The sequence below is a fragment of the Bombina bombina genome, chromosome 5, assembly GCF_027579735.1.
Source record: "Bombina bombina isolate aBomBom1 chromosome 5, aBomBom1.pri, whole genome shotgun sequence".
NCBI classification, from domain to species: Eukaryota; Metazoa; Chordata; class Amphibia; order Anura; family Bombinatoridae; genus Bombina; species Bombina bombina.
Window position 1 is genome coordinate 695,378,788 of NC_069503.1, and position 14,882 is coordinate 695,393,669.

Here is a 14,882-nt window from a genome sequence, read left to right on the forward strand (position 1 = left end):
AACAGAAATGTCCTGTAATTACAAGGTCTTTACTGTCCCTGACCCTTTACAACATTATTGTCAACTTCTTTGTTTTATCAAAAAATAGGGCATTACATTTTTTTCCTGGCCTGAATAAAGCAGTTTTCTTCTCATACTTTCACGGTTATGTGCTTTTCCACCAGTGAAGCAGTTGTCCTTATCAGTATTAGTTCAGATAAAAAAAAAACAATTTTCAAAATGTGTAAATGCAGCTCTTGCAGATGCATGATAGAACATTTGAAGCACAATGTCCATTTAAGTTAAATTGATCCTAAACACATTTATTTTGTTTAACATACATAAAGCTGCTCTTGATTTAAGGGCAGCCATCATGTGTCCCAACAGCCATTTGAAGCCAATAGTCCTCATTGTCAAAGACAACAAAGCTGTACAAGTTTTCACCCCCCTTATGAAATCCATGTTCATTTTCTTTCCATGAAACGGGGCTGTCTGCAAAGCCATGCACTGTAAGGGCCGCCCACTGAGTCAGCTTTGGCTCAGTGAAATAAGCACTAGGAAGAAAGAAAAAAAAAAAAAAAAAAAAATAAGCGTAAAAAAAAGTTTATACATTTTCAACATAAGATAATTAATATAACAAAAACAGAATTTATGCTTACCTGATAAATTACTTTCTCTTGCGGTGTATCCAGTCCACGGATTCATCCTTTACTTGTGGGATATTCTCATTCCCTACAGGAAGTGGCAAAGAGAGCACACAGCAAAGCAGTCCATATAGCTCCCCCTCTAGCTCCACCCCCCAGTCATTCGACCAAAGGTTAGGAAGAAAAAGGAGAAACCATAGGGTGCAGCGGTGACTGTAGTTTAAACAAAAAAAATTTTACCTAACTTAAATGCCAGGGCGGACCGTGGACTGGATACACCGCAAGAGAAAGTAATTTATCAGGTAAGCATAAATTCTGTTTTCTCTTGCAAGGTGTATCCAGTCCACGGATTCATCCTTTACTTGTGGGATACCAATACCAAAGCTTTAGGACACGGATGAAGGGAGGGAACAAGACAGGTACCTTAAACGGAAGGCACCACTGCTTGCAAAACCTTTCTCCCAAAAATAGCCTCCGAAGAAGCAAAAGTATCAAATTTGTAAAATATGGCAAAAGTATGCAGTGAAGACCAAGTCGCTGCCTTACAAATCTGTTCAACAGAAGCCTCATTTTTGAAAGCCCATGTGAAAGCCACTGCTCTGGTAGAATGAGCAGTAATTCTTTCAGGAGGCTGCTGGACAGCAGTCTCATAGGCCAAACGGATGATGCTTTTCAGCCAAAAGGAAAGAGAGGTAGCAGTCGCTTTCTGACCTCTCCTCTTACCAGAATAGATAACAAACAAGGAAGATGTTTGTCTGAAATCCTTAGTTGCTTGTAAATAGAACTTTAAAGCACGAACTACATCAAGATTGTGTAGTAGGGGGGGCGGAGCCAACTAGCTATCAGAGCAGACGTGTGGGACTACAGCTCCTGCCATAATTAAGCATAAACAAGCTAAAAGCTAATACTACTTCACACAAAATTGCCCTAAATCACCCTTGAAGCTGAAAGACCAGCCTGGTTGCCGCTGATGTGCCCGCAGTGAGTGAGAATAAGGAAAATTCGGAGGCCCTAGTAACACCTCAGTATTAGGCCTTCAGGCCGAGATCGCCAGAGCCGGTGAAACTCCTGCCGCAATCGGACCCTCAAAACTGGAGGGTTAATGATATCAGCGTGATTTCATAAAGACTATAGTGATCATTAACAACTAGAAACGTATACTTAATTTTCTACTGGGGAGAAGCTAGCCCTGCACAGCATTATGAAGCGATACCTTCTGCACTGGTGAGAACTATACATTATTCAGGATGTCGGATGTTAAGAGCGCACTACAAGCTTTGAGGACTACGAGACTGCAATGCTGGCCAGGTTTGATAGCCTTTTGCTGAAAATGCAGTCTGTTGGTGGTCGGGGCTCGGCTACTACGGCAATGGCGGTCTCTGCCAGACACCAAACAAACACGCCATGCTTTTCCGGCCAGGCACTGCAACTAAGCCAAGATATGATTCTCATGGGAACAAGTGGATCCGATCACTTGCAATCTCCTGCCCAGTCGGACTCAGCAGTGGGAATCGTTCCTATGCCTGTAGTAGCGGGACTTATGGAGCCTGGAGATGGCTGTCAGGACCGGCAACTTTCTCTATACTCATTTCCCCAAGAGAACGGGGGTATTAACCCCATGCTGACTTACGCGGAGAATTTACTTCATTTAGCTCCGGTTGCTGGGCGTGGGGTTCAGGTTGTCCCTATGATTGCGGGCTCCCAGGACAGAGACAGCGCAGGTCAGCCATTTTGGGCCCTGAGTAGGCTCTTCCATATGAGACCAGCAGCATTGGGATTTGCCTCAGTTGGATGTGGGGAGCCTGGCTGTACAGCTTTTTCGCTAGCCTGCAGGAAAGGAGTGGGCTGAGGAGAGTTATTAAAAGCGGATTTGAGTCTCAGGACATTAAGTTGTTGTCTGATGATTTTAATCTTGCAATTATTTGAGCACAGTTACTGCACATTATATACTGCGTTTATGAAGTCCTTGGGCTGATTCAGCAATGTAGCTTTTACACTGGGTAACATGAATACGACATAATCTAGATCACAGTAGCTAAATTTATGAGAATAAGGGTCAGTCTAGTGTTTTAGTCACATCTTCATCTCTGGATTGCCTAGGCGTTTGATCTTCACCTATAAATGATATATTGAGAGGAAGTATATATTATTGAATATAGATAGGGGGCGCCATATAGAAAATTTCTTAAAAGAAGGAATACGTTGCTGAGTACTGGAAAAAATCTTTGAAAAAAGTGTATGTTTATGTGACAAAATATTTCGTGCTAAAGTGATATTTGTGTTATATCAGGGACTAGTAAGTGATTCCAGAGTAGGATCTGGTGGAATTAATGATAATGGTGGTGGTGTTTGTATAACTTGGTGATGTGATACAATTAAAAAATAAAAATAAATAATCAAGTGAAAAAAAAACAGAATTTATGTTTACCTGATAAATTACTTTCTCCAACGGTGTGTCCGGTCCACGGCGTCATCCTTACTTGTGGGATATTCTCTTCCCCAACAGGAAATGGCAAAGAGCCCAGCAAAGCTGGTCACATGATCCCTCCTAGGCTCCGCCTACCCCAGTCATTCGACCGACGTTAAGGAGGAATATTAGCATAGGAGAAACCATATGGTACCGTGGTGACTGTAGTTAAAGAAAATAAATTATCAGACCTGATTAAAAAAACCAGGGCGGGCCGTGGACCGGACACACCGTTGGAGAAAACAGAATTTATGTTTACCTGATAAATTTCTTTCTCCAACGGTGTGTCCGGTCCACGGCGTCATCCTTACTTGTGGGATATTCTCTTCCCCAACAGGAAATGGCAAAGAGCCCAGCAAAGCTGGTCACATGATCCCTCCTAGGCTCCGCCTACCCCAGTCATTCGACCGACGTTAAGGAGGAATATTTGCATAGGAGAAACCATATGGTACCGTGGTGACTGTAGTTAAAGAAAATAAATTATCAGACCTGATTAAAAAACCAGGGCGGGCCGTGGACCGGACACACCGTTGGAGAAAGAAATTTATCAGGTAAACATAAATTCTGTTTTCTCCAACATAGGTGTGTCCGGTCCACGGCGTCATCCTTACTTGTGGGAACCAATACCAAAGCTTTAGGACACGGATGAAGGGAGGGAGCAAATCAGGTCACCTAAATGGAAGGCACCACGGCTTGCAAAACCTTTCTCCCAAAAATAGCCTCAGAAGAAGCAAAAGTATCAAACTTGTAAAATTTGGTAAAAGTGTGCAGTGAAGACCAAGTCGCTGCCCTACATATCTGATCAACAGAAGCCTCGTTCTTGAAGGCCCATGTGGAAGCCACAGCCCTAGTGGAATGAGCTGTGATTCTTTCGGGAGGCTGCCGTCCGGCAGTCTCGTAAGCCAATCTGATGATGCTTTTAATCCAAAAAGAGAGAGAGGTAGAAGTTGCTTTTTGACCTCTCCTTTTACCTGAATAAACAACAAACAAGGAAGATGTTTGTCTAAAATCCTTTGTAGCATCTAAATAGAATTTTAGAGCGCGAACAACATCCAAATTGTGCAACAAACGTTCCTTCTTTGAAACTGGTTTCGGACACAGAGAAGGTACGATAATCTCCTGGTTAATGTTTTTGTTAGAAACAACTTTTGGAAGAAAACCAGGTTTAGTACGTAAAACCACCTTATCTGCATGGAACACCAGATAAGGAGGAGAACACTGCAGAGCAGATAATTCTGAGACTCTTCTAGCAGAAGAAATTGCAACTAAAAACAAAACTTTCCAAGATAATAACTTAATATCAACGGAATGTAAGGGTTCAAACGGAACCCCCTGAAGAACTGAAAGAACTAAATTGAGACTCCAAGGAGGAGTCAAAGGTTTGTAAACAGGCTTGATTCTAACCAGAGCCTGAACAAAGGCTTGAACATCTGGCACAGCTGCCAGCTTTTTGTGAAGTAACACAGACAAGGCAGAAATCTGTCCCTTCAGGGAACTTGCAGATAATCCTTTTTCCAATCCTTCTTGAAGGAAGGATAGAATCCTAGGAATCTTAACCTTGTCCCAAGGGAATCCTTTAGATTCACACCAACAGATATATTTTTTCCAAATTTTGTGGTAAATCTTTCTAGTTACAGGCTTTCTAGCCTGAACAAGAGTATCGATAACAGAATCTGAGAATCCTCGCTTCGATAAAATCAAGCGTTCAATCTCCAAGCAGTCAGCTGGAGTGAAACCAGATTCGGATGTTCGAATGGACCCTGAACAAGAAGGTCTCGTCTCAAAGGTAGCTTCCAAGGTGGAGCCGATGACATATTCACCAGATCTGCATACCAAGTCCTGCGTGGCCACGCAGGAGCTATCAAGATCACCGACGCCCTCTCCTGATTGATCCTGGCTACCAGCCTGGGGATGAGAGGAAATGGCGGGAACACATAAGCTAGTTTGAAGGTCCAAGGTGCTACTAGTGCATCCACTAGAGCCGCCTTGGGATCCCTGGATCTGGCCCCGTAGCAAGGAACTTTGAAGTTCTGACGAGAGGCCATCAGATCCATGTCTGGAATGCCCCACAGGTGAGTGACTTGGGCAAAGATTTCCGGATGGAGTTCCCACTCCCCCGGATGCAATGTCTGACGACTCAGAAAATCCGCTTCCCAATTTTCCACTCCTGGGATGTGGATAGCAGACAGGTGGCAGGAGTGAGACTCCGCCCATAGAATGATTTTGGTCACTTCTTCCATCGCTAGGGAACTCCTTGTTCCCCCCTGATGGTTGATGTACGCAACAGTTGTCATGTTGTCTGATTGAAACCGTATGAACTTGGTCCTCGCTAGCTGAGGCCAGGCCTTGAGAGCATTGAATATCGCTCTCAGTTCCAGAATATTTATCGGTAGAAGAGATTCTTCCCGAGACCAAAGACCCTGAGCTTTCAGGGATCCCCAGACCGCGCCCCAGCCCATCAGACTGGCGTCGGTCGTGACAATGACCCACTCTGGTCTGCGGAATGTCATCCCTTGTGACAGGTTGTCCAGGGACAGCCACCAACGGAGTGAGTCTCTGGTCCTCTGATTTACTTGTATCTTCGGAGACAAGTCTGTATAGTCCCCATTCCACTGACTGAGCATGCACAGTTGTAATGGTCTTAGATGAATGCGCGCAAAAGGAACTATGTCCATTGCCGCTACCATCAACCCGATCACTTCCATGCACTGAGCTATGGAAGGAAGAGGAACGGAATGAAGTATCCGACAAGAGTCTAGAAGTTTTGTTTTTCTGACCTCTGTCAGAAAAATCCTCATTTCTAAGGAGTCTATAATTGTTCCCAAGAAGGGAACCCTTGTTGACGGGGATAGAGAACTCTTTTCCACGTTCACTTTCCATCCGTGAGATCTGAGAAAGGCCAGGACGATGTCCGTGTGAGCCTTTGCTTGAGGAAAGGACGACGCTTGAATCAGAATGTCGTCCAAGTAAGGTACTACCGCAACGCTCCTTGGTCGTAGCACAGCTAGAAGGGACCCTAGTACCTTTGTGAAAATCCTTGGAGCAGTGGCTAATCCGAAAGGAAGCGCCACGAACTGGTAATGTTTGTCCAGGAATGCGAACCTTAGGAACCGATGATGTTCCTTGTGAATAGGAATATGTAGATACGCATCCTTTAAATCCACCGTGGTCATGAATTGACCTTCCTGGATGGAAGGAAGAATAGTTCGAATGGTTTCCATCTTGAACGATGGAACCTTGAGAAACTTGTTTAAGATCTTGAGATCTAAGATTGGTCTGAACGTTCCCTCTTTTTTGGGAACTATGAACAGATTGGAGTAGAACCCCATCCCTTGTTCTCTTAATGGAACTGGATGAATCACTCCCATTTTTAACAGGTCTTCTACACAATGTAAGAACGCCTGTCTTTTCATGTGGTCTGAAGACAACTGAGACCTGTGGAACCTCCCCCTTGGGGGAAGTCCCTTGAATTCCAGAAGATAACCTTGGGAGACTATTTCTAGCGCCCAAGGATCCAGAACATCTCTTGCCCAAGCCTGAGCGAAGAGAGAGAGTCTGCCCCCCACCAGATCCGGTCCCGGATCGGGGGCCAACATTTCATGCTGTCTTGGTAGCAGTGGCAGGTTTCTTGGCCTGCTTTCCCTTGTTCCAGCCTTGCATTGGTCTCCAAGCTGGCTTGGCTTGAGAAGTATTACCCTCTTGCTTAGAGGACGTAGCACTTTGGGCTGGTCCGTTTTTACGAAAGGGACGAAAATTAGGTCTATTTTTTGCCTTGAAAGGCCGATCCTGAGGAAGGGCGTGGCCCTTACCCCCAGTGATATCAGAGATAATCTCTTTCAAGTCAGGGCCAAACAGCGTTTTCCCCTTGAAAGGAATGTTAAGTAGCTTGTTCTTGGAAGACGCATCAGCCGACCAAGATTTCAACCAAAGCGCTCTGCGCGCCACAATAGCAAACCCAGAATTCTTAGCCGCTAACCTAGCCAATTGCAAAGTGGCGTCTAGGGTGAAAGAATTAGCCAATTTGAGAGCATTAATTCTGTCCATAATCTCCTCATAAGGAGGAGAATCACTATCGAGCGTCTTTATCAGCTCATCGAACCAGAAACATGCGGCTGTAGCGACAGGGACAATGCATGAAATTGGTTGTAGAAGGTAACCCTGCTGAACAAACATCTTTTTAAGCAAACCTTCTAATTTTTTATCCATAGGATCTTTGAAAGCACAACTATCCTCTATGGGTATAGTGGTGCGTTTGTTTAAAGTGGAAACCGCTCCCTCGACCTTGGGGACTGTCTGCCATAAGTCCTTTCTGGGGTCGACCATAGGAAACAATTTTTTAAATATGGGGGGAGGGACGAAAGGAATACCGGGCCTTTCCCATTCTTTATTAACAATGTCCGCCACCCGCTTGGGTATAGGAAAAGCTTCTGGGAGCCCCGGCACCTCTAGGAACTTGTCCATTTTACATAGTTTCTCTGGGATGACCAACTTTTCACAATCATCCAGAGTGGATAATACCTCCTTAAGCAGAATGCGGAGATGTTCCAACTTAAATTTAAATGCAATCACATCAGGTTCAGCCTGTTGAGAAATGTTCCCTGAATCAGTAATTTCTCCCTCAGACAAAACCTCCCTGGCCCCATCAGACTGGGTTAGGGGCCCTTCAGAGATATTAATATCAGCGTCGTCATGCTCTTCAGTATCTAAAACAGAGCAGCCACGCTTACGCTGACAAGGGTTCATTTTGGCTAAAATGTTTTTGACAGAATTATCCATTACAGCCGTTAATTGTTGCATAGTAAGGAGTATTGGCGCGCTAGATGTACTAGGGGCCTCCTGAGTGGGCAAGACTCGTGTAGACGAAGGAGGGAATGATGCAGTACCATGCTTACTCCCCTCACTTGAGGAATCATCTTGGGCATCATTGTCATTATCACATAAATCACATTTATTTAAATGAATAGGAATTCTGGCTTCCCCACATTCAGAACACAGTCTATCTGGTAGTTCAGACATGTTAAACAGGCATAAACTTGATAACAAAGTACAAAAACGTTTTAAAATAAAACCGTTACTGTCACCTTAAATTTTAAACTGAACACACTTTATTACTGCAATTGCGAAAAAACATGAAGGAATTGTTCAAAATTCACCAAATTTTCACCACAGTGTCTTAAAGCCTTAAAAGTATTGCACACCAAATTTGGAAGCTTTAACCCTTAAAATAACGGAACCGGAGCCGTTTTAAACTTTAACCCCTTTACAGTCCCTGGTATCTGCTTTGCTGAGACCCAACCAAGCCCAAAGGGGAATACGATACCAAATGACGCCTTCAGAAAGTCTTTTCTAAGTATCAGAGCTCCTCTCACATGCGACTGCATGCCATGCCTCTCAAAAACAAGTGCGCCACACCGGCGCGAAAATGAGGCTCTGCTTAAGCTTTGGGAAAGCCCCTAAGGAATAAGGTGTCTAATACAGTGCCTGCCGATATTATTATATCAAAAATACCCAGATAAAATGATTCCTCAAGGCTAAATATGTGTTAATAATGAATCGATTTAGCCCAGAAACAGTCTACAGTCTTAATAAGCCCTTGTGAAGCCCTTATTTATGATCGTAATAAACATGGCTTACCGGATCCCATAGGGAAAATGACAGCTTCCAGCATTACATCGTCTTGTTAGAATGTGTCATACCTCAAGCAGCAAGAGACTGCACACTGTTCCCCCAACTGAAGTTAATTGCTCTCAACAGTCCTGTGTGGAACAGCCATGGATTTTAGTTACGGTTGCTAAAATCATTTTCCTCATACAAACAGAAATCTTCATCTCTTTTCTGTTTCTGAGTAAATAGTACATACCAGCACTATTTCAAAATAACAAACTCTTGATTGAATAATAAAAACTACAGTTAAACACTAAAAAACTCTAAGCCATCTCCGTGGAGATGTTGCCTGTACAACGGCAAAGAGAATGACTGGGGTAGGCGGAGCCTAGGAGGGATCATGTGACCAGCTTTGCTGGGCTCTTTGCCATTTCCTGTTGGGGAAGAGAATATCCCACAAGTAAGGATGACGCCGTGGACCGGACACACCTATGTTGGAGAAAGTAATTTATCAGGTAAACATAAATTCTGTTTTCTCCAACATAGGTGTGTCCGGTCCACGGCGTCATCCTTACTTGTGGGAACCAATACCAAAGCTTTAGGACACGGATGAAGGGAGGGAGCAAATCAGGTCACCTAAATGGAAGGCACCACGGCTTGCAAAACCTTTCTCCCAAAAATAGCCTCAGAAGAAGCAAAAGTATCAAACTTGTAAAATTTGGTAAAAGTGTGCAGTGAAGACCAAGTCGCTGCCCTACATATCTGATCAACAGAAGCCTCGTTCTTGAAGGCCCATGTGGAAGCCACAGCCCTAGTGGAATGAGCTGTGATTCTTGCGGGAGGCTGCCGTCCGGCAGTCTCGTAAGCCAATCTGATGATGCTTTTAATCCAAAAAGAGAGAGAGGTAGAAGTTGCTTTTTGACCTCTCCTTTTACCGGAATAAACAACAAACAAGGAAGATGTTTGTCTAAAATCCTTTGTAGCATCTAAATAGAATTTTAGAGCGCGAACAACATCCAAATTGTGCAACAAACGTTCCTTCTTTGAAACTGGTTTCGGACACAGAGAAGGTACGATAATCTCCTGGTTAATGTTTTTGTTAGAAACAACTTTTGGAAGAAAACCAGGTTTAGTACGTAAAACCACCTTATCTGCATGGAACACCAGATAAGGAGGAGAACACTGCAGAGCAGATAATTCTGAAACTCTTCTGGCAGAAGAAATTGCAACTAAAAACAAAACTTTCCAAGATAATAACTTAATATCAACGGAATGTAAGGGTTCAAACGGAACCCCCTGAAGAACTGAAAGAACTAAATTGAGACTCCAAGGAGGAGTCAAAGGTTTGTAAACAGGCTTAATTCTAACCAGAGCCTGAACAAAGGCTTGAACATCTGGCACAGCTGCCAGCTTTTTGTGAAGTAACACAGACAAGGCAGAAATCTGTCCCTTCAGGGAACTTGCAGATAATCCTTTTTCCAATCCTTCTTGAAGGAAGGATAGAATCTTAGGAATCTTAACCTTATCCCACGGGAATCCTTTAGATTCACACCAACAGATATATTTTTTCCAAATTTTGTGGTAAATCTTTCTAGTTACAGGCTTTCTGGCCTGAACCAGAGTATCGATAACAGAATCTGAGAACCCTCGCTTCGATAAGATCAAGCGTTCAATCTCCAAGCAGTCAGCTGGAGTGAAACCAGGTTCGGATGTTCGAACGGACCCTGAACAAGAAGGTCTCGTCTCAAAGGTAGCTTCCAAGGTGGAGCCGATGACATATTCACCAGATCTGCATACCAAGTCCTGCGTGGCCACGCAGGAGCTATCAAGATCACCGACGCCCTCTCCTGATTGATCCTGGCTACCAGCCTGGGGATGAGAGGAAACGGCGGGAACACATAAGCTAGTTTGAAGGTCCAAGGTGCTACTAGTGCATCCACTAGAGCCGCCTTGGGATCCCTGGATCTGGACCCGTAGCAAGGAACTTTGAAGTTCTGACGAGAGGCCATCAGATCCATGTCTGGAATGCCCCACAGCTGAGTGACTTGGGCAAAGATTTCCGGATGGAGTTCCCACTCCCCCGGATGCAATGTCTGACGACTCAGAAAATCCGCTTCCCAATTTTCCACTCCTGGGATGTGGATAGCAGACAGGAGTGAGACTCCGCCCATAGAATGATTTTGGTCACTTCTTCCATCGCCAGGGAACTCCTTGTTCCCCCCTGATGGTTGATGTACGCAACAGTTGTCATGTTGTCTGATTGAAACCGTATGAACTTGGCCCTCGCTAGCTGAGGCCAAGCCTTGAGAGCATTGAATATCGCTCTCAGTTCCAGAATATTTATCGGTAGAAGAGATTCTTCCCGAGACCAAAGACCCTGAGCTTTCAGGGATCCCCAGACCGCGCCCCAGCCCATCAGACTGGCGTCGGTCGTGACAATGACCCACTCTGGTCTGCGGAATGTCATCCCTCGTGACAGGTTGTCCAGGGACAGCCACCAACGGAGTGAGTCTCTGGTCTTCTGATTTACTTGTATCTTCGGAGACAAGTCTGTATAGTCCCCATTCCACTGACTGAGCATGCACAGTTGTAATGGTCTTAGATGAATGCGTGCAAAAGGAACTATGTCCATTGCCGCTACCATCAACCCGATCACTTCCATGCACTGAGCTATGGAAGGAAGAGGAACGGAATGAAGTATCCGACAAGAGTCTAGAAGCTTTGTTTTTCTGGCCTCTGTCAGAAATATCCTCATTTCTAAGGAGTCTATTATTGTTCCCAAGAAGGGAACCCTTGTTGACGGAGATAGAGAACTCTTTTCCACGTTCACTTTCCATCCGTGAGATCTGAGAAAGGCCAGGACTATGTCCGTGTGAGCCTTTGCTTGAGGAAGGGACGACGCTTGAATCAGAATGTCGTCCAAGTAAGGTACTACAGCAATGCCCCTTGGTCTTAGCACAGCTAGAAGGGACCCTAGTACCTTTGTGAAAATCCTTGGAGCAGTGGCTAATCCGAAAGGAAGCGCCACGAACTGGTAATGCTTGTCCAGGAATGCGAACCTTAGGAACCGATGATGTTCCTTGTGGATAGGAATATGTAGATACGCATCCTTTAAATCCACCGTGGTCATGAATTGACCTTCCTGGATGGAAGGAAGAATAGTTCGAATGGTTTCCATCTTGAACGATGGAACCTTGATAAACTTGTTTAAGATCTTGAGATCTAAGATTGGTCTGAACGTTCCCTCTTTTTTGGGAACTATGAACAGATTGGAGTAGAACCCCATCCCTTGTTCTCTTAATGGAACAGGATGAATCACTCCCATTTTTAACAGGTCTTCTACACAATGTAAGAATGCCTGTCTTTTTATGTGGTCTGAAGACAACTGAGACCTGTGGAACCTCCCCCTTGGGGGAAGCCCCTTGAATTCCAGAAGATAACCTTGGGAGACTATTTCTAGTGCCCAAGGATCCAGAACATCTCTTGCCCAAGCCTGAGCGAAGAGAGAGAGTCTGCCCCCCACCAGATCCGGTCCCGGATCGGGGGCCAACATTTCATGCTGTCTTGGTAGCAGTGGCAGGTTTCTTGGCCTGTTTTCCCTTGTTCCAGCCTTGCATTGGTCTCCAAGCTGGCTTGGCTTGAGAAGTATTACCCTCTTGCTTAGAGGACGTAGCACTTTGGGCTGGTCCGTTTCTACGAAAGGGACGAAAAACAGAATTTATGTTTACCTGATAAATTTCTTTCTCCAACGGTGTGTCCGGTCCACGGCGTCATCCTTACTTGTGGGATATTCTCTTCCCCAACAGGAAATGGCAAAGAGCCCAGCAAAGCTGGTCACATGATCCCTCCTAGGCTCCGCCTACCCCAGTCATTCGACCGACGTTAAGGAGGAATATTTGCATAGGAGAAACCATATGGTACCGTGGTGACTGTAGTTAAAGAAAATAAAATATCAGACCTGATTAAAAAAACCAGGGCGGGCCGTGGACCGGACACACCGTTGGAGAAAGAAATTTATCAGGTAAACATAAATTCTGTTTTCTCCAACATAGGTGTGTCCGGTCCACGGCGTCATCCTTACTTGTGGGAACCAATACCAAAGCTTTAGGACACGGATGAAGGGAGGGAGCAAATCAGGTCACCTAAATGGAAGGCACCACGGCTTGCAAAACCTTTCTCCCAAAAATAGCCTCAGAAGAAGCAAAAGTATCAAACTTGTAAAATTTGGTAAAAGTGTGCAGTGAAGACCAAGTCGCTGCCCTACATATCTGATCAACAGAAGCCTCGTTCTTGAAGGCCCATGTGGAAGCCACAGCCCTAGTGGAATGAGCTGTGATTCTTTCGGGAGGCTGCCGTCCGGCAGTCTCGTAAGCCAATCTGATGATGCTTTTAATCCAAAAAGAGAGAGAGGTAGAAGTTGCTTTTTGACCTCTCCTTTTACCTGAATAAACAACAAACAAGGAAGATGTTTGTCTAAAATCCTTTGTAGCATCTAAATAGAATTTTAGAGCGCGAACAACATCCAAATTGTGCAACAAACGTTCCTTCTTTGAAACTGGTTTTGGACACAGAGAAGGTACGATAATCTCCTGGTTAATGTTTTTGTTAGAAACAACTTTTGGAAGAAAACCAGGTTTAGTACGTAAAACCACCTTATCTGCATGGAACACCAGATAAGGAGGAGAACACTGCAGAGCAGATAATTCTGAGACTCTTCTAGCAGAAGAAATCGCAACTAAAAACAAAACTTTCCAAGATAATAACTTAATATCAACGGAATGTAAGGGTTCAAACGGAACCCCCTGAAGAACTGAAAGAACTAAATTGAGACTCCAAGGAGGAGTCAAAGGTTTGTAAACAGGCTTGATTCTAACCAGAGCCTGAACAAAGGCTTGAACATCTGGCACAGCTGCCAGCTTTTTGTGAAGTAATACCGACAAGGCAGAAATCTGTCCCTTCAGGGAACTTGCAGATAATCCTTTTTCCAATCCTTCTTGAAGGAAGGATAGAATCCTAGGAATCTTAACCTTGTCCCAAGGGAATCCTTTAGATTCACACCAACAGATATATTTTTTCCAAATTTTGTGGTAAATCTTTCTAGTCACAGGCTTTCTGGCCTGAACAAGAGTATCGATCACAGAATCTGAGAATCCTCGCTTCGATAAAATCAAGCGTTCAATCTCCAAGCAGTCAGCTGGAGTGAAACCAGATTCGGATGTTCGAACGGACCCTGAACAAGAAGGTCTCGTCTCAAAGGTAGCTTCCAAGGTGGAGCCGATGACATATTCACCAGATCTGCATACCAAGTCCTGCGTGGCCACGCAGGAGCTATCAAGATCACCGACGCCCTCTCCTGCTTGATCCTGGCTATCAGCCTGGGGATGAGAGGAAATGGCGGGAACACATAAGCTAGTTTGAAGGTCCAAGGTGCTACTAGTGCATCCACTAGAGCCGCCTTGGGATCCCTGGATCTGGCCCCGTAGCAAGGAACTTTGAAGTTCTGACGAGAGGCCATCAGATCCATGTCTGGAATGCCCCACAGGTGAGTGACTTGGGCAAAGATTTCCGGATGGAGTTCCCACTCCCCCGGATGCAATGTCTGACGACTCAGAAAATCCGCTTCCCAATTTTCCACTCCTGGGATGTGGATAGCAGACAGGTGGCAGGAGTGAGACTCCGCCCAAAGAATAATTTTGGTTACTTCTTCCATCGCTAGGGAACTCCTTGTTCCCCCCTGATGGTTGATGTACGCAACAGTCGTCATGTTGTCTGATTGAAACCGTATGAACCTGGTCCTCGCAAGCTGGGGCCAGGCCTGGAGCGCATTGAATATCGCTCTCAGTTCCAGAATATTTATCGGTAGAAGAGATTCTTCCCGAGACCAAAGACCCTGAGCTTTCAGGGATCCCCAGACCGCGCCCCAGCCTATCAGACTGGCGTCGGTCGTGACAATGACCCACTCTGGTCTGTGGAACATCATCCCTTGAGACAGATTGTCCAGGGACAGCCACCAACGGAGTGAGTCTCTGGTCCTCTGATTTACTTGTATCTTCGGAGACAAGTCTGTATAGTCCCCATTCCACTGACTGAGCATGCACAGTTGTAATGGTCTTAGATGAATGCGCGCAAAAGGAACTATGTCCATCGCCGCCACCATCAACCCGATCACTTCCATGCACTGAGCTATG

General features: G+C 45.0%; 1 protein-coding gene across 1 annotated transcript in view; it reads right to left on the reverse strand.

Annotated features, from left to right (window-relative positions):
• Positions 1–281: 281 nt before the first annotated feature.
• Positions 282–14,882, reverse strand: part of RPP40 (ribonuclease P/MRP subunit p40) — a 246,499-nt gene continuing 231,898 nt past the window's right edge. Inside the window, 1 exon segment of the mRNA XM_053714698.1 lies at positions 282–533. Coding sequence (XP_053570673.1) covers positions 338–533 — 196 coding nt within the window. The 3' untranslated portion in view covers positions 282–337.